This window comes from Nerophis lumbriciformis, linkage group LG22, assembly GCF_033978685.3.
Source record: "Nerophis lumbriciformis linkage group LG22, RoL_Nlum_v2.1, whole genome shotgun sequence".
NCBI lineage: Eukaryota > Metazoa > Chordata > Actinopteri > Syngnathiformes > Syngnathidae > Nerophis > Nerophis lumbriciformis.
This window is the reverse complement of record NC_084569.2, coordinates 434,373-462,032: the sequence shown is the minus strand read 5'-3', so window position 1 is coordinate 462,032 and position 27,660 is coordinate 434,373. Positions and strand designations below refer to the sequence as shown.

Sequence of the window (27,660 nt, the reverse complement as noted above, 5' to 3'; positions counted from 1 at the left end):
GATAGGCTTCAGCACCCCTGTGGCCTTGAGAGGAACAAGCGGTAGAAAATGGACGAAAAGAGTAACATAAACAAAGGTATGAGCAAATATAGAGAAAAACTTTACCTTTAAAGGACAAAAATGTCCCCAATATACTCTGAGGCCTAATCAGTTCAGTATTTTCTGTTCTAAAGGACTAAATTATTCTGTACTGTAAGTTTTTTTACATGGAACATTCCCATGTCTGGCAGTTGGCTGTACATAACATTTAGTTCAGCTCCCCAGTATTTGCTTTTCTTGCTGAGAGCGGAGCTCAGATAACATCCGGGGTGGAGTTTGTAGCGAGAATGCCATTGTTGTTAGACTACACCTTAATGCATGATCCATTATTGGTATTACCCTTTTGGCTTGGGGAGAGAAGACGTAGCACAGAGACCACACCACAGGTAAGGCTTCACTTCAATAGTTTATTACCTCTCTTTTATTTAGAAGGAAACACCTTCAACTTCCTGGTACAATAGTTGGCTTTAGACGTCATGGAAAACAATCAGTTTCCAGAAGTGTCTGTGTCCGTAGAAGCCTGATTGTCCAACACCGGACGCCGTGTTCACGGATTAAAACCTTTATGGTAGCTTGTGTCGTACAGTAGCTTGTACAGTAGCCCCTTTAAAAGTGATGTCATGAAGTCGTTCGGTGGCTACCTGTTTGTCCACATTCTTTACATGCTGCATATTCTCAATTCTTCATTCTCTGTAAGTCTTGAGCAGGAAGAAACTAGAAACACTTAGTCTGTTTCAATCAATCAATCAATCAATGTTTATTCATATAGCCCTAAATCACAAGTGTCTCAAAGGGCTGCACAAGCCACAACGACATCCGCGGTACAGAGCCCACATAAGGGCAAGGAAAAACTCACCACCCCAATGGGACGTCGATGTGAATGACTATGAGAAACCTTGGAGAGGACCGCATATGTGGGTGACCCCCCTTCCCCTCTAGGGGAGACCAGATGCAATGGACGTCGAGTCGGTCTGACATAATATTGTGAGAGTCCAGTCCATAGTGGATCTAACATAATAGTGTGAGAGTCCAGTCCATAGTGGATCTAACATAATAGTGAGAGTCCAGTCCATAGTGGATCTAACATAATAGTGAGAGTCCAGTCCATAGTGGATCTAACATAATACTGAGAGTCCAGTCCATAGTGGATCTAACATAATAGTGAGAGTCCAGTCCATAGTGGATCTAACATAATAGTGAGAGTCCAGTCCATAGTGGATCTAACATAATAGTGAGAGTCCAGTCCATAGTGGATCTAACATAATACTGAGAGTCCAGTCCATAGTGGATCTAACATAATAGTGAGAGTCCAGTCCATAGTGGATCTAACATAATAGTGAGAGTCCAGTCCATAGTGGATTTAACATAATAGTGAGAGTCCAGTCCATAGTGGATCTAACATAATACTGAGAGTCCAGTCCATAGGGGATCTAACATAATAGTGTGAGAGTCCAGTCCATAGTGGATCAAACGTAATATTGTGAAAGTCCAGTCCATAGTGGATCCAACATAATAGTGAGAATCCAGTCCATAGTGGATCTAACATAATAGTGAGAGTCCAGTCCATAGTGGATCTAACATAATATTGAGAGTCCAGTCCATAGGGGATCTAACATAATAGTGTGAGAGTCCAGTCCATAGTGGATCTAACATAATATTGTGAAAGTCCAGTCCATAGTGGATCCAACATAATAGTGAGAATCCAGTCCATAGTGGATCTAACATAATAGTGAGAGTCCAGTCCATACTGGATCTAACATAATAGTGTGAGAGTCCAGTCCATAGTGGATCTAACATAATATTGTGAAAGTCCAGTCCATAGTGGATCCAACATAATAGTGAGAGTCCAGTCCATAGTGGATTTAACATAATAGTGAGAGTCCAGTCCATAGTGGATCTAACATAATAGTGAGAGTCCAGTCCATAGTGGATCTAACATAATAGTGAGAGTCCAGTCCATAGTGGATCTAACATACTAGTGAGAGTCCAGTCCACAATGGATCTAACATAATAGTGAGAGTCCAGTCCATAGTGGATTTAACATAATAGTGAGAGTCCAGTCCATAGTGGATCTAACATAATACTGAGAGTCCAGTCCATAGGGGATCTAACATAATAGTGTGAGAGTCCAGTCCATAGTGGATCAAACGTAATATTGTGAAAGTCCAGTCCATAGTGGATCCAACATAATAGTGAGAATCCAGTCCATAGTGGATCTAACATAATAGTGAGAGTCCAGTCCATAGTGGATCTAACATAATAGTGTGAGAGTCCAGTCCATAGTGGATCTAACATAATATTGTGAAAGTCCAGTCCATAGTGGATCCAACATAATAGTGAGAATCCAGTCCATAGTGGATCTAACATAATAGTGAGAGTCCAGTCCAGTCCATAGTGGATCCAACATAATAGTAAGAATCCAGTCCATAGTGGATCTAACATAATAGTGTGAGAGTCCAGTCCATAGTGGATCTAACATAATAGTGAGAGTCCAGTCCATAGTGGATCTAACATAATAGTGAGAGTCCAGTCCACAATGGATCTAACATAATAGTGAGAGTCCAGTCCATAGTGGATTTAACATAATAGTGAGAGTGCAGTCCATAGTGGATCTAACATAATAGTGAGAGTCCAGTCCATAGTGGATCTAACATACTAGTGAGAGTCCAGTCCACAATGGATCTAACATAATAGTGAGAGTCCAGTCCATAGTGGATTTAACATAATAGTGAGAGTCCAGTCCATAGTGGATCTAACATAATACTGAGAGTCCAGTCCATAGGGGATCTAACATAATAGTGTGAGAGTCCAGTCCATAGTGGATCTAACATAATATTGTGAAAGTCCAGTCCATAGTGGATCCAACATAATAGTGAGAATCCAGTCCATAGTGGATCTAACATAATAGTGAGAGTCCAGTCCATAGTGGATCTAACATAATAGTGTGAGAGTCCAGTCCATAGTGGATCTAACATAATATTGTGAAAGTCCAGTCCATAGTGGATCCAACATAATAGTGAGAATCCAGTCCATGGTGGATCTAACATAATAGTGAGAGTCCAGTCCATAGTGGATTTAACATAATAGTGAGAGTCCAGTCCATAGTGGATCTAACATAATAGTGAGAGTCCAGTCCATAGTGGATCTAACATACTAGTGAGAGTCCAGTCCACAATGGATCTAACATAATAGTGAGAGTCCAGTCCATAGTGGATTTAACATAATAGTGAGAGTCCAGTCCATAGTGGATCTAACATAATACTGAGAGTCCAGTCCATAGGGGATCTAACATAATAGTGTGAGAGTCCAGTCCATAGTGGATCAAACGTAATATTGTGAAAGTCCAGTCCATAGTGGATCCAACATAATAGTGAGAATCCAGTCCATAGTGGATCTAACATAATAGTGAGAGTCCAGTCCATAGTGGATCTAACATAATAGTGTGAGAGTCCAGTCCATAGTGGATCTAACATAATATTGTGAAAGTCCAGTCCATAGTGGATCCAACATAATAGTGAGAATCCAGTCCATAGTGGATCTAACATAATAGTGAGAGTCCAGTCCAGTCCATAGTGGATCCAACATAATAGTGAGAATCCAGTCCATAGTGGATCTAACATAATAGTGTGAGAGTCCAGTCCATAGTGGATCTAACATAATAGTGAGAGTCCAGTCCATAGTGGATCTAACATAATAGTGAGAGTCCAGTCCACAATGGATCTAACATAATAGTGAGAGTCCAGTCCATAGTGGATTTAACATAATAGTGAGAGTGCAGTCCATAGTGGATCTAACATAATAGTGAGAGTCCAGTCCATAGTGGATCTAACATACTAGTGAGAGTCCAGTCCACAATGGATCTAACATAATAGTGAGAGTCCAGTCCATAGTGGATTTAACATAATAGTGAGAGTCCAGTCCATAGTGGATCTAACATAATACTGAGAGTCCAGTCCATAGGGGATCTAACATAATAGTGTGAGAGTCCAGTCCATAGTGGATCTAACATAATATTGTGAAAGTCCAGTCCATAGTGGATCCAACATAATAGTGAGAATCCAGTCCATAGTGGATCTAACATAATAGTGAGAGTCCAGTCCATAGTGGATCTAACATAATAGTGTGAGAGTCCAGTCCATAGTGGATCTAACATAATATTGTGAAAGTCCAGTCCATAGTGGATCCAACATAATAGTGAGAATCCAGTCCATAGTGGATCTAACATAATAGTGAGAGTCCAGTCCATAGTGGATCTAACATAATAGTGTGAGAGTCCAGTCCATAGTGGATCTAACATAATATTGTGAAAGTCCAGTCCATAGTGGATCCAACATAATAGTGAGAATCCAGTCCATGGTGGATCTAACATAATAGTGAGAGTCCAGTCCATAGTGGATTTAACATAATAGTGAGAGTCCAGTCCATAGTGGATCTAACATAATAGTGAGAGTCCAGTCCATAGTGGATCTAACATAATAGTGAGAGTTCAGTCCATAGTGGATCTAACATAATAGTGAGAGTCCAGTCCATAGTGGATCTAACATAATAGTGAGAGTCCAGTCCATAGTGGATCTAACATAATACTGAGAGTCCAGTCCATAGTGGATCTAACATAATAGTGAGAGTCCAGTCCATAGTGGATCTAACATAATAGTGAGAGTCCAGTCCATAGTGGATCTAACATAATAGTGAGAGTCCAGTCCATAGTGGATCTAACATAATAGTGAGAGTCCAGTCCATAGTGGATCTAACATAATAGTGAGAGTCCAGTCCATAGTGGATCTAACATAATAGTGAGAGTCCAGTCCATAGTGGATCTAACATAATAGTGAGAGTCCAGTCCATAGTGGATCTAACATAATAGTGAGAGTCCAGTTCATAGTGGATCTAACATAATAGTGTGAGAGTCCAGTCCATATAGGATCTAACATAATATTGTGAAAGTCCAGTCCATAGTGGATCCAACATAATAGTGAGAATTCAGTCCATAGTGGATCTAACATACTAGTGAGAGTCCAGTCCATAGTGGATCTAACAAAATAGTGAGAGTCCAGTCCACAATGGATCAAACATAATAGTGAGAGTCCAGTCCATAGTGGATTTAACATAATAGTGAGAGTCCAGTCCATAGTGGATCTAACATAATAGTGAGAGTCCAGTCCATAGTGGATCTAACATAATAGTGTGAGAGTCCAGTCCATAGTGGATCTAACATAATAGTGAGAGTCCAGTCCATAGTGGATCTAACATAATAGTGAGAGTCCAGTCCATAGTGGATCTAACATACTAGTGAGAGTCCAGTCCACAATGGATCCAACATAATAGTGAGAGTCCAGTCCATAGTGGATTTAACATAATACTGAGAGTCCAGTCCATAGGGGATCTAACATAATAGTGTGAGAGTCCAGTCCATAGTGGATCTAACATAATATTGTGAAAGTCCAGTCCATAGTGGATCCAACATAATAGTGAGAATCCAGTCCATAGTGGATCTAACATAATAGTGAGAGTCCAGTCCATAGTGGATCTAACATAATAGTGTGAGAGTCCAGTCCATAGTGGATCAAACGTAATATTGTGAAAGTCCAGTCCATAGTGGATCCAACATAATAGTGAGAATCCAGTCCATAGTGGATCTAACATAATAGTGAGAGTCCAGTCCATAGTGGATCTAACATAATAGTGTGAGAGTCCAGTCCATAGTGGATCTAACATAATATTGTGAAAGTCCAGTCCATAGTGGATCCAACATAATAGTGAGAATCCAGTCCATAGTGGATCTAACATAATAGTGAGAGTCCAGTCCAGTCCATAGTGGATCCAACATAATAGTGAGAATCCAGTCCATAGTGGATCTAACATAATAGTGTGAGAGTCCAGTCCATAGTGGATCTAACATAATAGTGAGAGTCCAGTCCATAGTGGATCTAACATACTAGTGAGAGTCCAGTCCACAATGGATCTAACATAATAGTGAGAGTCCAGTCCATAGTGGATTTAACATAATAGTGAGAGTCCAGTCCATAGTGGATCTAACATAATACTGAGAGTCCAGTCCATAGGGGATCTAACATAATAGTGTGAGAGTCCAGTCCATAGTGGATCCAACATAATAGTGAGAATCCAGTTCATAGTGGATCTAACATAATAGTGAGAGTCCAGTCCATAGTGGATCTAACATAATAGTGTGAGAGTCCAGTCCATAGTGGATCTAACATAATATTGTGAAAGTCCAGTCCATAGTGGATCCAACATAATAGTGAGAATCCAGTCCATAGTGGATCTAACATAATAGTGAGAGTCCAGTCCAGTCCATAGTGGATCCAACATAATAGTGAGAATCCAGTCCATAGTGGATCTAACATAATAGTGAGAGTCCAGTCCATAGTGGATCTAACATAATAGTGAGGGTCCAGTCCACAATGGATCTAACATAATAGTGAGAGTCCAGTCCATAGTGGATTTAACATAATAGTGAGAGTGCAGTCCATAGTGGATCTAACATAATAGTGAGAGTCCAGTCCATAGTGGATCTAACATACTAGTGAGAGTCCAGTCCACAATGGATCTAACATAATAGTGAGAGTCCAGTCCATAGTGGATTTAACATAATAGTGAGAGTCCAGTCCATAGTGGATCTAACATAATACTGAGAGTCCAGTCCATAGGGGATCTAACATAATAGTGTGAGAGTCCAGTCCATAGTGGATCTAACATAATATTGTGAAAGTCCAGTCCATAGTGGATCCAACATAATAGTGAGAATCCAGTCCATAGTGGATCTAACATAATAGTGAGAGTCCAGTCCATAGTGGATCTAACATAATAGTGTGAGAGTCCAGTCCATAGTGGATCTAACATAATATTGTGAAAGTCCAGTCCATAGTGGATCCAACATAATAGTGAGAATCCAGTCCATAGTGGATCTAACATAATAGTGAGAGTCCAGTCCATAGTGGATCTAACATAATAGTGAGAGTCCAGTCCATAGTGGATCTAACATAATAGTGAGAATCCAGTCCATAGTGGATTTAACATAATAGTGAGAGTCCAGTCCATAGTGGATCTAACATAATAGTGAGAGTCCAGTCCATAGTGGATCTAACATAATAGTGAGAGTCCAGTCCATAGTGGATCTAACATAATAGTGAGAGTCCAGTCCATAGTGGATCTAACATAATAGTGAGAGTTCAGTCCATAGTGGATCTAACATAATAGTGAGAGTCCAGTCCATAGTGGATCTAACATCATAGTGAGAGTCCAGTCCATAGTGGATCTAACATAATACTGAGAGTCCAGTCCATAGGGGATCTAACATAATAGTGAGAGTCCAGTCCATAGTGGATCTAACATAATAGTGAGAGTCCAGTCCATAGTGGATCTAACATAATAGTGAGAATCCAGTCCATAGTGGATCTAACATAATAGTCAGAGTCCAGTCCATAGTGGATCTAACATAATAGTGTGAGAGTCCAGTCCATAGTGGATCTAACATAATATTGTGAAAGTCCAGTCCATAGTGGATCCAACATAATAGTGAGAATCCAGTCCATAGTGGATCTAACATAATAGTGAGAGTCCAGTCCATAGTGGATTTAACATAATAGTGAGAGTCCAGTCCATAGTGGATCCAACATAATAGTGAGAGTCCAGTCCATAGTGGATCTAACATAATAGTGAGAGTTCAGTCCATAGTGGATCTAACATAATAGTGAGAGTCCAGTCCATAGTGGATCTAACATAATAATGAGAGTCCAGTCCATAGTGGATCTAACATAATAGTGAGAGTCCAGTCCATAGTGGATCTAACATAATAGTGAGAGTCCAGTCCATAGTGGATCTAACATAATAGTGAGAGTCCAGTCCATAGTGGCTCTAACATAATAGTGAGAGTCCAGTCCATAGTGGATCTAACATAATAGTGAGAGTCCAGTCCATAGTGGATCTAACATAATAGTGAGAGTCCAGTCCATAGTGGCTCTAACATAATAGTGAGAGTCCAGTCCATAGTCGATCTAACCTAATAGTGCGAGTCCAGTCCATAGTGGGGCCAGCAGGAAACCATCTCGAGCGGAGTCAGCAGCGCAGAGATGTTCCCAACCGATGCATAGGCGAGCGGTCCACCCCGGGTCCCGACTCTGGACAGCCAGCACTTCATCCATGGCCACCGGACCTGTGTCCCCCCCCCCCCCCCCCTTCCACGAGGGGGAGTGGGGCAGAGCAGAAAAGAAAAGAAACGGCAGATCAACTGGTCTAACAGGGGTCTATTTAAAGGCTAGAGTATACAAATGAGTTTTAAGATGGGACTTAAATGCTTCTACTGAGGTAGCATCTCTAACTGTTACTGCTAGAACATTCCATAGTACTGGAGCCCCAATAGAAAACGCTCTATAGCCCGCAGACTTTTTTGGGGCTCTGGGAATCACTAATAAGCCGGAGTTCTTTGAACGCAGATTTCTTGCCGGGACATATGGTACAATACAATCAGCAAGATAGGACGGAGCTAGACCGTGTAGTATTTTATACGTAAGTAGTAAAACCTTAAAGTCACATCTTAAGTGCACAGGAAGCCAGTGCAGGTGAGCCAGTATAGGTATATATATATGTATATATGTATATAAAGGTATATACAGTATAGGTGTAATATGATCATCAAACTATGATTTAAGATGGATTATAGCAATGCTTCTTAAATTTTTTTCGTAATGACCCCACTGGGGAACAGAAATGTTTCCGAGACCCCCCTGAATTAAAAATGACTATTGAGAACTTAAATGCCTACTGAAATGCGATTTTCTTATTTAAACAGGGTTAGCAGGTCCATTCTATGTGTCATACTTGATCATTTCGCGATATTGCCATATTTTCGCTGAAAGGATTTAGTAGAGAACATCGACGATAAAGTTGGCAACTTTTGGTCGCTGATAAAAAAGCCTTGCCTGTAGCGGAAGTAGCAGACGAGTAGCGTGACGTCACAGGTTGTGGAGCTCCTCACATCTGCACATTGTTTACAATCATGGCCACCAGCAGCCAGAGCCATTCGGACCGAGAAAGCCACGATTTCCCCATTAATTTGAGCCAGGATGAAAGATTTGTGGATGAGGAAAGTGAGAGTGAAGGACTAGAGGGCAGTGGGAGCCATTCAGATAGGGAAGATGCTGTGAGACCTGATATTCAGCTGGGAATGACTAAAACAGTAAATAAACACAAGACATATATATACTCTATTAGCCACAACACAACCAGGTTTATATTTAATATGCCACAAATTAATCCCGCATAACAAACACCGTCCATATAACCCGCCAATACAACTCAAACACCTGCACAACACACTCAATCCCACAGCCCAAAGTACCGTTCACCTCCCCAAAGTTCATACAGCACATATATTTCCCCAAAGTCCCCAAAGTTACGTACGTGACATGCACATAGCGGCACGCACGTACGGGCAAGCGATCAAATGTTTGGAAGCCGCAGCTGCATGCGTACTCACGGTACCGCGTCTGCGTATCCAACTCAAAGTCCTCCTGGTAAGAGTCTCTGTTGTCCCAGTTCTCCACAGGCCAATGGTAAAGCTTGACCGTCATCTTCCGGGAATGTAAACAATGAAACACCGGCCGTGTTTGTGTTGCTGCAGCCGGCCGCAATACACCGCTTCCCACCTACAGCTTTCTTCTTTGCTGTCTCCATTGTTCATTGAACAAATTGCAAAAGATTCACCAACACAGATGTCCAGAATACTGTGGAATTTTGCGATGAAAACAGATGACTTAATAGCTGGCCACCATGCTGTCCCAAAATGTCCTCTACAATCCGTGACGTCATCATACCGAGACGTTTTCAGCAGGATATTTTGTGCAAAATTTAAAATTGCACTTTAGTAAGCTAACCCGGCCGTATTGGCATGTGTTGCAATGTTAAGATTTCATCATTGATATATAAACTATCAGACTGCGTGGTCGCTAGTAGTGGCTTTCAGTAGGCCTTTAATATGTATTTATCTGTACAATAATCCACATGAGTTTCATTCTTTATATAATCAAGCAGATGAAGAAAATGAGTCTACAACAACATAAACAAATTCTCATTTTAAAGGTGATGAGTTTATGTAACAGTCACTACATTTCCATGCACTAAATTAGTCTGATTACTCAAATAGTTAGTTTTTTTGTATTGTCACACCTACGTGTGAAGTCCAAGTGTCCATGCACACTCTCCAGTGGGACTATTAGTCATACGCCATGTGCCTCCCGTTCACTAGTGTCAGGCTTGGACGAAGGAAGGGACTCAGATGCAGAGAGGTGATTCCAAATAAAGCTTTTATTTTGAAAAACTCTTTAAGCATCCAGAGCCGAGTAAATTCAAATACTATGAAATACAAAAATAGTTATGGACAAAATGTTCCAAAAGGGAAAAACCGAAAATCACTCCAAAAAGGAGGAAATACAAAAATAAGGACAATATAATTAGCACCGTATCTGTTATCAAAAAACTTTTAACAAAAAACGCTCCAATAAAGACTATAAAACTTAACTACTCTAATAAATGTAAACAAAAATTCACTCAAAAAACTTTGAGGTAAAAAATCTTTAAGGAAAAATTATAACTCACCACTGCGGTAGAAAAAGGTAGAATAACAAAAGTCGCTCTGAGGGAGGAAAAAAGTTAATTCAAAATTACAGCGTGGGATATTCTGGAAGCAAGGACGTAGACGAGGGACAGGGCAATGCATGGACATGAACATGAACATGGAACGCAAGACAGGCACGAAAGCTCGAGACAATCTGGCACAGAACAAGGGGAGGCATGGGCTTATAAAGAACATGAGGGTAATGGGAAACAGGTGGAAACAATCAAGGGTCAGGAATGACGTCAGACTGGTGACACAAGAGGAAGGACCCGTGATCTGAAACAAGAGGAGTTGCTTTTCAAAATAAAACATGTAAATCACAAGACAGAAAAAACCAAGACAAGACTTCCCTCACCGCGGTGTGACAACTGGGGTATTATTTACTTCATTTCAGCACAGATAAGTGGATTACTTTTCCAGTTGACCGATGACGTCACACTAAATAAATAAATGATAAATGGGTTGTACTTGTATAGCGCTTTTCTACCTTCAAGGTACTCAAAGCGCTTTGACACTACTTCCACATTTACCCATTCACACACACATTCACACTGATGGAGGGAGCTGCCATGCAAGGCGCTAACCAGCACCCATCAGGAGCAAGGGTGAAGTGTCTTGCTCAGGACACAACGGACATGACGAGGTTGGTACTAGGTGGGGATTGAACCAGGGACCCTCGGGTCGCGCACGGCCACTCTTCCACTGCGCCACGCCGCCCCTAGGCCTTGTGGATCCTTACAACTTGTTTTAACTGATGTCCGCTGTAATATTGGCACAGTTTCAAAATATTACGTCTCTAATGGCTCTGCTGGTGTTTAATAGCAGACAGCTAGGAGTTTTTTGGAAGGAATCTTCGGACGAAAATCGCGGAAACAAAACTTTTGAATGTTTCAAAGTTCAAAAGGCTCTGTGGATTTATGGAAGGAGTTTTAAATGCGAAGGAAAAGGCTGACTAATAACCAGAGTTAGGTTGCTATTGTTCTGGACTATCTTGCCAGTTGTGTTGAAAGTGAATCAGTTGGTTTGCACAAATGCAGCGTGAAGAGTTTTGTGTACGCTTGATTATTCACCTTTAATATACCTGCTTCTTTATCTTTCATCTCATTCATATTTTGTTCAGGAGTCTGAATTAAGTCAGCATTTTTTCATTTATTAGGGCCCGCAATGGCCCATTGCAAAAGGACTCCCACAGGGAGTCCTTATGCAATGGGACATAAGGACCTATTGTTTTTCGTTCGTTTTATTCTTTATTATTCTTCCGCCGCCTCTTCGAGCACTAATTTGACCCACTTAACATGCTTCAAAACTCACCATATTTGACCCACACATCAGGACCTGCGAAAATTGTCTTTTAATAAAAAAACCAAACTGCAAAAATCAAAATTGCGCTCTAGCACCCCCTAGGAAAAAAAACAACTAGACTGCCTGTAACTCCCACTACAAAGGTCAGAAAGACATGAAACAAAAACCATTATGAAAGTTAGGTCTAAGTCAGACCTAACTTTCATAATGGTACATTCTCGGGCTAAAATCAACAGGAAGTTGGCAATTCCCCCTTCAAGACAAAAAAGTACTAAAAACAGTCACTTTTGCCTCTTTGAGCTGTAATTTGACCCCCTTAACATGCTTCAAAACTCACCTAACTTAACACAGACATCAGGACTGGCTAAAACTGTGATCTAATGAAAAAACCTAACCCCAAATCTAAAAATTGTGCTCTACAGCAATTTTTTAATAAAACGCACAAAAAACTGCTCCTCGGATGAAAAAAATTACAAAACTGCCTGTAACTCCCACTGGGAAGGTCAGAGAGACATGAAACAAAAGTCTCTATGTAGGTCTCACTTAGACCTACATTTCATAAATTGACAACCCCCAGCAAAAATCAACAGGACGTTTTCTATTCCCCCTTCAAAACTACATTTTTGTTAAAACCGGTCACCTTCCTTCAAAATCTATCTCCTCTGAGCGCGTTTGTCGTTTCGCCTTCAAACTAACACAGGTGAGAGATAAAACCCTTGTGATTAAAAGTATAGATGGGATTTTTAATACCTGCTCCGGTTTTGATTTTATGACCCTTCAAAGACCCGCTGCACTGATGCTCCTGCAATGCTGTTTTTTTAAGATGGCTGCTTAAAAGCAGGAAGCACCAACGTGCCCACACAATGCAGACAAGGTAGGTACACTAGACAAAAGTCTTGGGACACTTCAGACTACAAGTAGACAAAAGTATTGGGACACTTAGGACTAGCACCTGTCAAATACGCGGGCCCGTCCAACGCTGCTTGCAGCTTTAATTCTATTCTGTGTTTTGTGTTTTATTTTGCACGATTGCACCAAGTAAAATTCCTAGTTGGTGATCCCGTTCTCAAACAATGGCAATAAAAACTATTCTAATTTTGATTCTGATTTTACATTTCCCAATGACCTTCTTAAATAAATCTCTTGTTTCTTTTATTCTATCATGGATGCACTTGAGAATGTTCTGTTCTTGTCATTTGTGAAGCAAATAAACAGTCTTCTCTCCTCTTCATTACCATTGTTGCTATCTTTTGATTGAATTGCTTCCGGGTTGTATTCCGCACGTTGAGACTGGCGCATGCACGATACGAAGGGTCCTCTCCGGCCGCAAACGCCCCCTCCAGAGATCTGGTTTCCAATCGAATAATCCACGTGTGTTAGTCCGACTTTTCAAAAAACCGAACAGGATCGGATTAAAGTGTTTCCATGGGTTGTAGGAGGCTTATATAGAGCTAAGCTAGATGGAGCCTGCGTACCACAGTTTGAGAATCCCTGTGTTAAACAACCCCAAAGCGTCAAATCCTAAAGTTCAAGCATGGGTTTGCATGCAGTTTTGCAGTCTTAACAGAGCATACTGTGTGACGTCACAGTTATTTGGACATTTACTACAGTATAAGCTCTCCACCAGATCCCTCCCTCTCTGCTTCAGGCTGTGAGGGTAATATATATTCTGCAGTGACGTGCGGTGAGGTTGATGGCTGGTGAGGTCAGTCAGATTTACAAACATATGAACCCTAAAGAGTATCTTATTCACCATTTGATTGGCAGCAGTTAACGGGTTATGTTTAAAAGCTCATACCAGCATTCTTCCCTGCTTGGCACTCAGCATCAAGGCTTGGAATTGGGGGTTAAATCACCAAAAATGATTCCCGAGCGCGGCGCCGCTGCTGCCCACTGCTCCCCTCACCTCCCAGGGGGTGAACAAGGGGATGGGTCAAATGCAGAGGACAAATTTCATTACACCTAGTGTGTGTGTGACAATCATTGCTACTTTAACTTAACTTTAACTTTACACATACAAACTGTAGCACACGAAAAAACACATTTAATAAAAAAAAAACGTTATTTTGGTCTTACCTTTACTTATAAATGAAGTCCATGCGCAGCTCCTTTTGAACAAAAGCATTGATAACTTGTTTATAGAAGTCTTCCTTATCTTTCTTCAGTTTTTAAAGTATCTCTGTCTCGATGGAGATCTTCTTTTAATTATTACCTCCTGCTTCCATTGAAAGTCCAGTTTAGAAAACTGTTTTATTTTAGATAAGTAATCCTCCATGTTAAAAGTCCAGACGAGAGGAAACAATAAACGATTACTGCTAACTGTTGCTGCTTGTTGTCACTTCTTCTGCAGCCGAGTAGTCGCAAGAATGATCTCTGGGATCACTAGCGCCCTCTACCACCATGAGGCAGGATTACTGCGAGCCTCACACAGTGCGTCTTTGCAGCAGTTTTATGATCGCACAAGAAATACGTTGCACACATACAGTTGTTGACAAAATACACTGTACATTATATACCTCAGCTAACTAAACTATGGAAATGTATAATATAATTCATATAGCAGTACGGTCTCACTGCACAGCAGGCCAGCAGTTAGCCCAGTCATTGCGCAATCCATGGTGAGGCTCAACTGGCTGCTGCCTCACCGCAAGTCTCTTCTCAGTATTTGAACGGCAAATGTGAAAATTCAGCGATTTTGAATAAAAATAATCTAAAACTGGTGAAGTTAAATGGAAAATAACTTTATAGTATAATCACTGGATACATAATTTTTTTTCTTTTTAAATTTTTTTTCTTTCCATGATGGCTCGTGAGGCCCCGCCTCACCTGCCTCACCTGCCTGCCCTGACTGCACGTCACTGATATTCTGTGACCAATTACAAACACATGCTAGCAACTGTCCTTAAATAAATGCTAGCTCACAATCATATAAGTAAATAGGACATGGTATAATTCACCTCAAAAGCATTTTTTTATTTATAAAACGCAAGAAGCTAGATTTATGGCCACTTCCAATACCATGTGGGACCTTTGAGACTTAAAAAATAGTATATTATGGGACACTCAACAAACTATTTTAGGAATAGTGCTGCTAGGATCCTGATGAGAGTGCGGAAATACGACCATATCACACCAACTCTCAAATCCCTTCACTGGCTTCCTGATCCACTCAGGATTGAATACAAAGTCTCCCTACTAACCCACCAGTGCCTCCATGGAAATGCCCCCCTCTACCTCAAGGAACTGCTCACCCCCAAATTCTCCACACCAGACCTCCGCTCCGGACAGGCTAACCTCCTCCAACCTCCGAGGACAAAGCTACGAACAATGGGAGACCGGGCTTTCTGCTCCACCGCTCCCAGTCTGTGGAACGCTCTCCCTGACCACCTGAGGGCACCACAGACTGTGGATGCTTTTAAAAAAGGCTTAAAAACCCTTCTTTCTTTATTTTTTATTATCTTTTTATTTTATTTTTTTATACACTGTAGCACTTTGAGGTTGTTTACTCAATGTAAAGTGCTTTTTACAAAAAAAAATCTATTATTATTATTATTTTGCTTTTCAGGTCAGAAAACTAAACATAACTTTTCCACTCTAATCTAGTTCTGTATGAACATTTCACGTCCTGTTTCCAGCCTGCTCCAATGGCCTCCACCACCGGCCTCCTCCCCGAGAAGTCCTTCCTGTGCTCTTTGTGTAAGGACGTCTTCAGCAGTCCAGTCACCACACCGTGTGGACACAGCTTCTGTCTGTCCTGTCTCAGCGACTTCTGGACCCGACACCAGTCTAGGTACTGTCCACAGTGCCGCAGGCTGTTCCCCTCCAGGCCTGAGCTCAGCATCAACCACATCCTGGCTGATATCTCGGAAAACTACAAGAAGACCAGGCCGGAGAAACCTCCAGAGGAAGAGACGGTACTTGATCCCTTTTCCTTAGAAAGTATTGTTTTGATCAGCACTGTCGTTTGTTAGCCAACAGGGTCACCATTTTGTCAACAAATGCGTGAGCAAATAGTTTAAGAACAACATTTCTCAGCGAGCTATTGCAAGGAATTTAGAGATTTCACCATCTACGCTCCGTAATATCATCAAAAGGTGCAGATAATGTGGAGAAATCACTGCACGTAAGCCATGATATTACACACCTTCCATCCCTCAGGCGGTACTGCATCAAAAAGCGACATCAGTGTGAAAAGGATATCACCACATGGGCTCAGGAACACTTCAGAAAACTCCTGTCAGTAACTACAGTTGGTCGCTACATCTGTAAGTGCAAGTTAAAACACTACTATGCAAAGCCAAAGCCATTTATCAACAACACCCAGAAACGCCGCCAACTTCACTGGTTTTGGGTTTTGTACAACAATAATATGATTTGCCCTGAGTGGCTAAACAGTACACACTTCAATAATAACAATACTAATTAAAAGAAAGACCGTAATAAACATTGTAGAGGTTGCCCTCTAGTGGGTTCTGCGGACCACCACACACTGCCACGAGAGCTTGGATTTCAGGGTACAACACTGGTTTGTTTTCATAAATAGTGGTAGATTTCCAGGAAATTGTCTTTCCCTCAGTGCGTGTCTCTCTCCCTCTGGCCCCCACTCCAACTGCCGTGTCTCGTGCCGGCTGCTGCTAATAAAGGCGACAGGTGATTAGATAACAATGGATGGATGGATGCAAAAGATGTAAAACTCTGTAAACAAGCTCACCCTGCCACGTGCTTCCTATAACATACTTGCCAACCCTCCCGGATTTTCCGGGAGACTCCCGAAATTCAGCGCCTCTCCCGAAAACCTCCCGGGACAAATTTTCTCCCCAAAATCTCCCGAAATTCAGGCGGAGCTGGAGGGGGCGTGGCCTCCATGCGGACCTGAGTCCGCTTTCCCACAATATAAACAGCGTGCCTGCCCAATCACGTTATAACTGTAGAATGATGGAGGGCGAGTTCTTGGTTTCTTATGTGGGTTTATTGTTAGGCAGTTTCATTAACGTCCTCCCAGCGCGGTAACAACACACAACAACAGCAGTCACGTTTTTGTCTACCGTAAAGCAGTTTGTCTGCCGTAAACAGCAATGTTGTGACACTCTTAAACAGGACAATACTGCCATCTATAACATCAATAACATATACGGCTTTTAGAAAGTGCAGTGCACAACTGCGCACACAACAAGGAGACGAAGCAGACGAACGAGGAAGATACAGCCGTGGCGACGCCGACGACGAGTAAGATGAAGAAATTCCCAGACCGTAGTCGAAGAGTGCAGGGGAGACACTTCTCCTGGGCCGATGTATGCTCGGGGCAACACCCTTCAGTGGGTCTCCACAGCGGACGACTTTAGGGTGAATGATGAGTCCAGCGATTAGTTGCAAATCTTGCTTTATTGATTGCTTGCACACAACCAATCCAACGCAAAACAAACTAGTCCCCGCCCGCACTCACGCTACCGCTCCCTCTCTTCTCTCGCCCACACACTCACTGACGTCACTCACCTCACATGCTGTCACCTATTAAAGGGCCACACACACACACACATACGCTACTCTCATAACAGCTTGTAAGTTCCAAGCCGCAGCTGCGATTGGACCTGGATAGCCTCCGGGAAGAAGTAGTGGACTACCAAGTGCTTGGCAGTAAAGATCTTCCTCAGGAAGCAAAGATTGACCGGTTTTGGGCCATGCTAGGGAGAGATGGAAGATTCCAGACTCTCGTGCATTTGATGAAAGCACTTTTGTGCGTGCCACAAAGCAATGCATCATCAGAGAGGGTGTTCAGCATGGTTAGAAAAATAGTGACAGAGAATAGAACAAGGATAGACAATTCAACCCTTAATTCAACAATGAGTAGATGAGTGTTATGTGTGTGTATATGTGTACATAAATGAACACTGAAATTCAAGTATTTATTTTATTTATATATATATATATATATATATATATATATATATATATATATATATATATAATTCACTGAAAGTCAAGTATTTCTTATATATATATATATATATATATATATATATATATATATATATATATATATATATATATATATATATATATATATATATGTATGTGTGGGGAAAAAAAATCACAAGACTGTTTCATCTCTACAGGCCTGTTTCATGAGGGGGGGTACCCTCAATCGTCAGGAGATTTTAATGGGAGCATTCACATACCATGGTTTATATAGGGCACAGGGTGGGTGGGTACAGGCTGGCCTAGGGGCGTGGTGATTGGTTCATTTGTTACCTAGGAGGTGTTTCCGTCTATGGCGGCATGTTGTTACAATTTCGCTGCGCTTGTTGAGGGATGACAGGTCTGGACGGTAAATAATAAACAGTTTCTCTTTCAAGCATAGGTTGCATCTTTTATTACCACTATTGTAAGGTGTGCTGGATGCAAGAATTTGCCATGTTATTGAATATTCAACATTATTGTCTTTGAGGTCCCAAATGTGTTTGCTGAGTTCTGTGGTATTTCGCAGGTTTTTATTCCTGAAAGAAGCCTTGTGGTTGTTCCATCTGGTTTTGAATTCACCCTCGGTTAATCCTACATATGTGTCGGATGTGTTAATGTCCTTGCGTATTACCTTAGATTGGTAGACAACTGATGTTTGTAAGCATCCCCCGTTGAGGGGGCAATCAGGTTTCTTTCGACAGTTACATGCTTTGTTGGTTTTGGAGTCGTTCTGACTGGGGGTCGACGGCTCATTTGCAATTGTTTTGTTGTGGTTTGAGATGATTTGTCGTATATTGTTCATGCAGCTGTAGCTCAATTTGATGTTGTTCTTGTTGAATACTTTTCTTAGGTTGTTGTCTTTGGGAAAGTGTTTGTCAATCAGGTTGAGGAATTTGTGTCCAATGTTCGTTGAGACGTTTTTGCTGTATGGGGGGTTGTACCAGATGATGCCGTTTCGTTTTCTGTTCATTTTTGGCTGGTTTCCTGGCGTGGGTTCATAGGTGAGGGTGAAATTGTATCCGCTTTCATCAAGGGCTTTTTGGTACGGGGGGGTTGCTTGGTCAAATTCAGCTTTGCTAGATGACAGCATCGATAGCCTTTTATTGATTCCGGTAGGTATTCTTTTCGTGGTGGCGGGTGGATGGTTGCTGTCATGGTGCACGTATTGGAGTGTTGTGTTGGGTTTCGTCGTGGTGGTGGGTGGGTGGTTGCTGTCATGGTGCACGTATTGGAGTGTTGTGTTGGGTTTCACCACGCCCCTAGGCCAGCCTGTACCCACCCACTCTGTGCCCTATATAAACCATGGTATGCGAATGCTCCCATTAAAATCTCCTGACGATTGAGGGTACCCCCCCTCATGAAACAGGCCTGTAGAGATGAAATAGTCTTGTGATTTTTTTCCCACACATACATATATTGCGCTCTACTACGGTATCGAGCACTATTTTTTGGATAACCTTATTAAGACATATATATATATATATATATATATATATATATATATATATATATATATATATATATATATATATATATATATGAAATACTTGATTTGGTGAATTCTAGCTGTAAATATACTCCTCCCCTCTTAACCACGCCCCTACCACGCCCCCGCCCCAACCACGCCCCCCACCCCACCCCCGACCACGCCTTCCCCCACTCCCCACCTCCCGAAATCGGAGGTCTCAAGGTTGGCAAGTATGTCCTATAATGACAACACCGAGCCCACAGTGCAACCCACAACCAACCAGTGCAGTGCTCAGGTGGCCAATACAACATAACTTCACCATGTTATTGATTATTATTGGTTGTTGTGTGCAGGTTATGAATGTTGAGCAAATGATTCAAGAGAGGCTACAGAAGGTAGAGAGGCTAAAAAGTTCTCTTGAGCTCCAAAAGGTTGGTTTGAAAACAACAACCCCCAAAACAACTTAACAGTTAGGAGATAATTATTCCCACCTGTAACGTGCTTACCTTTCTGTGGTCCAATCAGAGCTCTTACTTGAGAGAGGTGCGAGAGAGCCAGAAGGTATTCTCGGCCATGGTGAGCGCCATGGAGAAGAACCACAAAGCCTTGGTGTTGGCCATAGAGCAGTGCCAAAGGGAGGAGCAGAAGAAAGTGGACACTCTGGTGACAGAACTGGAACAGGAGATCCGTGAACTGAAGAAGGAGATGGCTGACCCGATTTCTGACCCTTCAGTTTCTAAAGAAACCTCCGATCAGCAGGAGGAATCCAATAAAGATATCAGTGTAGGCACATTCTCCACTTCTTCAGCTTTGACTTCCTCCCGTGGTCATTACCAGTGTTGATCACCTGGGTTTCTATGCAGAACATTGCTCCGTCCGGCCGCACAGTCCAGACGAAGGATTGGTCCATGGTTACTATAGAAACGGACCCTTGTGTGGGGTTCACCAGGAGGTCCCTGTCAGAACTGATGGCAAAGATGAAAGTGGAAGTCCACAGGCTCTCCAAATCAGGTGAAAAATACACTTGACATATTCCTAATGAAGCAATCGATAATCTCATATTCTGCATTTCTCTTCACTTAACAGAACTGAAAAGAATTGAGCGATACATAGGTGAGTCTTTACCTGCACATCAATTATTACATATTTGGGTTCATTTGTTACTTCCCACTTTTTCCGCTTTGATCATAGAAATGATTGGAAGCAGAAATACTCAACTTTTGCCATCATGTAATGTTGTAGGTAACATTTGATATCAAGCTTTTTAAGTGTATCAACTGATGAACGTTAATTTGTGTTGCAGGGGGGCCTCACTTATAGCATTTTTTTCAAAGTTCGTAATTCTATCAAATGTTTTCTTTAATGATTATTGGAAATGCATTTTTTAAATATAAATTGAAAACGCACAGAAAATATTACAAATATTATATATGTACAAACCCCAAAAGCAGTGAAGTTGTCACGTTGTGTAAATGGTAAATAAAAAGAGAATAAATCAACTTATATTCAATTGAATAGACTGCGAAGACAAGATATTTCATGTTCCCACCGAGAAACTTTGGTGTTTTTTGCAAATAATCATTAACTTAGAATTTAAAGTTACGTTTACAGGAGGAGTAGTGACGGCACAGTTCCACAAGGGGGCGGTATAGCTCTATGTATTTTATTATATATATTCACTATATACCAGTGACGTGCAGTCACTAGAGGCAGGTGAGGCCCCAAAAAAATGTAACAAGAAAAAAAAATAAAAAAATTGTTATATGTATCCAGTGATTATACTATAAAGTTATTTTCCATTTAACTTCACCAGTTTTAGATTATTTTTATTCAAAATCGCTGAATTTTCACATTTGCCGTTCAAATACAGAGAAGAGGCGGTGCGGTGAACAGCAGCCAGTTGAGGCACGTCACTCAGTGCCTCAACATGGATTGCGCAATGACTCGGCTAACTGCTGGCCTGCTGTGCAGTGAGACCGTATTGCTATATGAATTATATTATACATTTCCATAGTTTAGTTAGCTGAGGTATATAATGTACAGTGTATTTTGTCAACAACTGTATGTGTGTAAAGTATTTCTTGTGCTGAGCGATCATAAAACGGCTGCAAAAGATGCACTTGCTGAGGCTCGCCTCCTGCACCCCCGCCGTAGAATTGTTATATCAACTAAAGCCCACACTTAAACTTTCCACGTGCAAGATTGTATCTATTTTTAAAACTTATTTCATAAGAAGCCAAAAAGTGCAAAAACAATAATGTTGGTGTTGGAGGAGTTGTGAATGACTGCAGGGACACAACATTAGATACACCTGCAGACTGCAGGTGTACCTAATTCACAACTCCTCCAACACGAACATTATTGTTTTTGCACTTTTTGGCTTCTTATGAAATAACTTTTGTAACCTATTTTCATGGGCTTTCCTCTTTGTGATGTTAAGTTCCTGTTATGCGCTGTTATACAGTATATGCCTTGAGCTCTTATTTTGAAGGCGCTAAGAGCGGAAGTGATGTCACGTTGCGGAGGTTTTTGAAAGAAGGTAAATAAAGTGGTCCTCGTGTAAACTGGAGCCTCCGTGTTTGTTATTTTGTAGTTTCATACAGTATAGGCCACATTTATAAACCCTCGGTTACACTTTTTTAAATAGATTCAATCTTGCACGTGGAAAGTTGAAGTGAGGGCTTTAGTTGCGGCGCATGGACTTCATTTATAAGTAAAGGTAAGACCATAATAACGTTTTTTTTATTAAATGTGCTTTTTTGTGTGCTACAGTTTGTATGTGTAAAGTTAAAGTTAAGTTAAAGTAGCAATGATTGTCACACACACACTAGGTGTAATGAAATTTGTTCTCTGCATTTGACCCATCCCCTTGATCACCCCCTGGGAGGTGAGGGGAGCAGTGGGCAGCAGCGGCGCCGCGCCTGGGAATCATTTTTGGTGATTTAACCCCCAATTCCAAGCCTTGATGCTGAGTGCCAAGCAGGGAAGAATGCTGGTATGAGCTTTTAAACATAACCCGTTAACTGCTGCCAATCAAATGGTGAATAAGATACTCTTTAGGGTTCATATGTTTGTAAATCTGACTGTGATGAAGTCAGTGCCTCACCAGCCATCAACCTCACCACACGTCACTGATACATACATATAATAACAAACAATAATCTGAATCAACTAACACAGGAATGGTGTGTGACAAAACCCAAGGGGTGTATGGTGTGAGACGAAGTGTATGAATGATTAAGTGTTGAGTATTACCGTAATTGTTGGATGAGGAAGCAGACAAGTCCAAAGGGGCTAAGCAGAGGAAGGTCCATGAGCCAGGCAGGTTGTCGGGGAATGGAGCGAGGCGTCCAAAGGGTCCGTGTCCAAGCAGGGGGTCGAGGATCGAGGGAGGCAGTACAAAGTCCGCAGGAGAGTCGAGGCACACAGCTCGACGACGGAAGGCATGGGAACACAAAGAGACATGAGACACGGGAACAAGGAAGTCACAGGGAGAGGTCAAGTACGCGGGAGGGAAGCCAGACACGGGAAGCTTACTACGTAACATAGGATTACATTCCGGTGCAGGATCCTTGGGTGCACTGGTCCTTATACTGCTCACCCTCATCACCCACATTTTTGAAGTGGAAATATTTCCCATTCTTGCTTGATGTACAGCTTAAGTTGTTCAGCAGTCTCCCTTTTCATATTTTAGCCTTCATATTTTCAATGGCAGACAGGTCTGGACTACAGGCAGGCCAGTCTAGTACCCGCACTCTTTTACTATGAAGCTACGCCGTTGTAACACATGGCTTGGCATTGTCTTGCTGAAATAAGCAGGGGCGTCCATGATAACGTTGCTTGGATGGCAACATATGTTGCTGTATGTACCTTTCAGCATTAATGGTGCCTTCACAGATGTGTAAGTTACCCATGTCTTGGCCACTAATACACCCCCATACCATCACACATGCTGCCTTTTACACTTTCACCCTAGAACAGTCCGGATAGTTCTTTTCCTCTTTGGTCCGGAGGACACAACATCCACAGTTTCCAAAAACAATTTGAAATGTGGACTCGTCAGACCACAGAACACTTTTCCACTTTGCATCAGTCTATCTCTGTGATGAGGTGGCGACTTGTCCAGGGTGTACGCCGCCTTCCGCCCGAATGCAGCTGAGATAGGCTTTAGCTCCCCCCGTGACCCCAAGAGGGACAAGCGGTAGAAACAATGGATGGATTGATCAGTCCATCTTAGATGCGCTCGGGCCCAGCGAAGCCGGCGGCGTTTCTGGGTGTTGTTGATAAATGGCTTAGTAGAGTTTTAACTTGCACTTACAGATGTAGCGACAAACTGTAGTTACTGACAGTGGTTTTCTGAAGTTTTCCTGAGCCCTTGTGGTGATATCCTTTACACACTGATGTTGGTTTTTGATACAGTACAGCCTGAGGGATCCAAGGTGCGTAATATCATGGCTTACGAGCAGTGATTTCTCCAGATTCTCTCAACCTTTTGATGATATTACGGAGCGTGGATGGTGAAATCCCTAAATTCCTTGTTGAGAAATGTTGTTCTTAAACAATTTGCTCAGGCATTTGTTGACAAAGTGGTGACCCTCGCCCCGTCCTTGTTTGTGAATGACATGGAAGCTGCTTTTATACCCAATCATGGCACCCACCTGTTCCCAATTAGCCTGTCCACCTGTGGGATGTTCCAAATAAGTCTTTGATGAGCATTCCTCAACTTTCTCACTCTTTTTTGCCACTTGTGCCAGCTTTTATGAAACATGTTGCAGGCATCAAATTCCAAATGAGCTAATATTTGCAAAAAATAACAAAGTTTTCCAGTTTAAACGTTAAATATCTTGTCTTTGCAGTCTATTCAATTGAATATAAGTTGAAAAGGATTTGTTGTATTCTCTTTTTGTTTACCATTTACACAACGCGACAACTTCACTGCTTTTGGGGTTTGTACAAGTGCAAAAAGAAGTTAACAACTACGTTCACGTTCTTGTTCAAACCCCGGTCGAGTCATACCAAAGACTATAAAAATGGGAGCCATTACCTCCCTGCTTGGCACTCAGCATCAAGGCTTGGAATTGGGGGTTAAATCACAAAAAATGATTCCCGGGCGCGGCCACCGCTGCTGCCCACTGCTCCCCTCACCTCCCAGAGGGTGATCAAGGGTGATGGGTCAAATGCAGAGGACAAATGTCACCACACCTAGTGGTGCCACAATCATACCACAATCATTGGTACTTAATCATTGGCAAGGTTTTACGGAATACGACGAGAAAACCGGGACGGTGTGGCTCGGTGCCAGAAATTGGAGGGTTCCAGGTTCGATCCCCCACTCCCGCCATCTTAGTCACTGCCGTTGTGTCCTTGGGCAAGACACTTTACCCACCTCTCCCCAAGTTCCGCCCACACTGCTTTAAAATGTAGCTTCCAGATGTAGACAATGGGTTTCACTATGTAAAGCGGTTTGAGTCTCTAGAGAAAAGCGCTATAGAAGTATAATTCACTTTACTTTCTCAACTCAGTACTAGTGGTTAGAGTGTCCGCCCTGAGATGGGTAGGTCGTGAGTTCAAACCCCGGCCGAGTCATACCAAAGACTATAAAAATGGGAGCCATTACCTCCCTGCTTGGCACTCAGCATCAAGGCTTGGAATTGGGGGTTAAATCATGTCAGGCTCAAACACTGATGACATCTATTAATCAGGCAAGAAGCAAGGAATCATGCATTGACAGAGTTCAATTTAGCTCATGAGGAGAACACATGGAGCTGAACACTTAGTCACAGTCTCGCCCTATGCTCTAAGGTTCTAACGTCCCTCTATTTATTCAGGAGTTCCACAGTCAACAACACTAAGGCCGCCGCTAAAAGGAGTGGTCACGTATATTATGCAAAGCAGGTCCAGGACGCACGATACGTGACGGAATGTGCTGGGGGCCTTGTGATTTCGCCTTGTCTTCGCTTCATCTGCGTGTTGTCATCTTATCTTCGTTGAGGTCCTTGAAGTCCTTGCGTCTATTGTGGTAGCTTCCAGATGTAGACAATGGGTTTCACTATGTAAAGCGCTTTGAGTCTCTAGAGAAAAGCGCTATAGAAGTATAATTCACTTTACTTTCTCAACTCAGTACAAGTGGTTAGAGTGTCCGCCCTGAGATGGGTAGGTCGTGAGTTCAAACCCCGGCCGAGTCATACCAAAGACTATAAAAATGGGAGCCATTACCTCCCTGCTTGGCACTCAGCATCAAGGCTTGGAATTGGGGGTTAAATCATGTCAGGTTCAAACACTGATGACATCTATTAATCAGGCAAGAAGCAAGGAATCATGCATTGACAGAGTTCAATTTAGCTCATGAGGAGAACACATGGAGCTGAACACTTAGTCACAGTCTCGCCCTACGCTCTAAGGTTCAGCTCCTGCGTCCCTCTATTTATTCAGGAATTCCACAGTCAACAACACTAAGGCCGCCTCTAAAAGGAGTGGTCACGTATATTATGCAAAGCAGGTCCAGGACGCACGATACGTGACAGAATGTGCTGGGGCATTGTGATTCCGCCTTGTCTTCGCTTCGTCTGCGTGCTGTCATCTTATCTTCGCTGAGGTCCTTGAAGTCTCTGCTTCGTCTGCGTGCTGTCATCTTATCTTCGTTGAGGTCCTTGAAGTCCTTGGCTGTTAGCGAGCTAAAACAAAGATAACATCTACGGCGGCTGAGGCCACCCCTCAGACAAGAAGTTTTTGTCCTTGCATAGATTAGAAAAAGTCTAACTTGAGCACAATAGCTCCAGTACTATGGAATGCCCTCCCGGTAACAGTTAGAGATGCTACCTCAGTAGAAACATTTAAGTCCCATCTCAAAACTCATTTGTATACTCTAGCCTTTGAATAGCCCCCCTTTTTTAGACCAGTTGATCTGCCGTTTCTTTTCTTTTCTCCTCTGCTCCCCCCTATCCCTTGTGGAGGAGAAGACACACAGATCCGGTGGCCATGGATGGGGTGCTGGCTGTCCGGGGTCGGGACCCGGGGTGGACCGCTCGCCTGTATATCGGTTGGGAACATCTCTGCGCTGCTGACCCGTCTCCGCTCGGGATGGTTTCCTGCTGACCCCACTATGGACTGGACTCTTACTATTATGTTAGATCCACTATGGACTGGACTCTCACAATATTATGTTAGACCCACTCGACATCCATTGCATTCGGTCTCCCTAGAGGGGGGGGGTTACCCACATATGCGGTCCTCTCCAAGGTTTCTCATAGTCATTCACATCGACGTCCCACTGGGGTGAGTTTTTCCTTGCCCTTATGTGGGCTTTGTACCGAGGATGTCGTTGTGGCTTGTGCAGCCCTTTGAGACACTTGTGATTTAGGGCTATATAAATAAAGATTGATTGATTGATTGATTGATACATAATTATTCTAACAAATCACCAGAAATGATTCCCGGGCGCGGCCACTGCTGCTGCTCACTGCTCCCCTCACCTCCCCGGGGGGTGATCAAGGGTGATGGGTCAAATGCAGAGAATAATCTGGTGTGTGTGTGACAACCATTGCTGAATTGGACCTTCCCTGTGTTGCAGTGGACATCAACCTGAGCGCCAAGACCGCTCACCCGTCCCTCGCCGTGTCCGAGGACAGGAAGCAGGTGAGGCAGACGGACAAGTGCCACGAGGTGCCCCAGCACCCCAAACGCTTCGACCGCGTGGCCAACGTCCTGGCCAAGGAGAGCATCGGCCGCGGGCGGTGCTACTGGGAGGTGGAGGTGGGGGAGAAGACGGAGTGGAGCCTGGGCGTGGTCCGACAGTCCATCAACAGGAAGGGCAGGTTCACCGTCTGTCCCGCCAACGGCTTCTGGACTTTGAGCTTGAAAGCGGGGGGACAGTACGTGGCCAACTCTGCTCCGGTCACCGCAGTGGCGCTGGAGCAGAAGCCCAGGAAAGTGGGCGTCTTTGTGGACTACCCCGCAGGCCGCGTGTCCTTCTACTGTGCGGAGACGGGCGTTCACATTCACTCCTTCACAGACACCTTCACTGACAGCTTGCATCCCTTTTTCAACCCCGGGCGACTGCACGGAGGCAGGAACGCTCACCCCTTAATCATCACTTCCAGCGTATGCAGCATCTAGATAGAACAAAAGTGTCTACAATGTATTTCATATCGCTACACGCCAATGAAAGACTGGAATAACGTCTTGGCATTGAGACCGAGGAGGGGGTGTGGGGTTGCTCGCAGCCACACAGCGGCTTATTGTGTTCATCCACCAGGCACCG

At 42.7% G+C, this 27,660-nt stretch overlaps 1 protein-coding gene across 2 annotated transcripts; it reads left to right on the top strand.

Moving 5' to 3' along the window:
* Window positions 1–27,521, top strand: btr02 (bloodthirsty-related gene family, member 2). Of its 2 annotated transcripts, none has more exons than XM_061973480.2 (7): window positions 1–76; window positions 15,610–15,888; window positions 19,754–19,831; window positions 19,926–20,183; window positions 20,264–20,411; window positions 20,487–20,513; window positions 26,971–27,521. In XM_061973480.2, exons 2-7 carry the CDS (start codon window positions 15,619–15,621, stop codon window positions 27,513–27,515), a joined length of 1,326 nt encoding a protein of 441 aa, XP_061829464.1. In that variant the 5' UTR covers window positions 1–76; window positions 15,610–15,618; the 3' UTR covers window positions 27,516–27,521. The 2 variants fall into 2 exon arrangements, with proteins under 2 accessions (XP_061829464.1, XP_061829463.2); XM_061973479.2 differs by lacking the exon at window positions 1–76 and adding an exon at window positions 265–425.
* The last annotated feature ends 139 nt before the right edge of the window (window positions 27,522–27,660 follow it).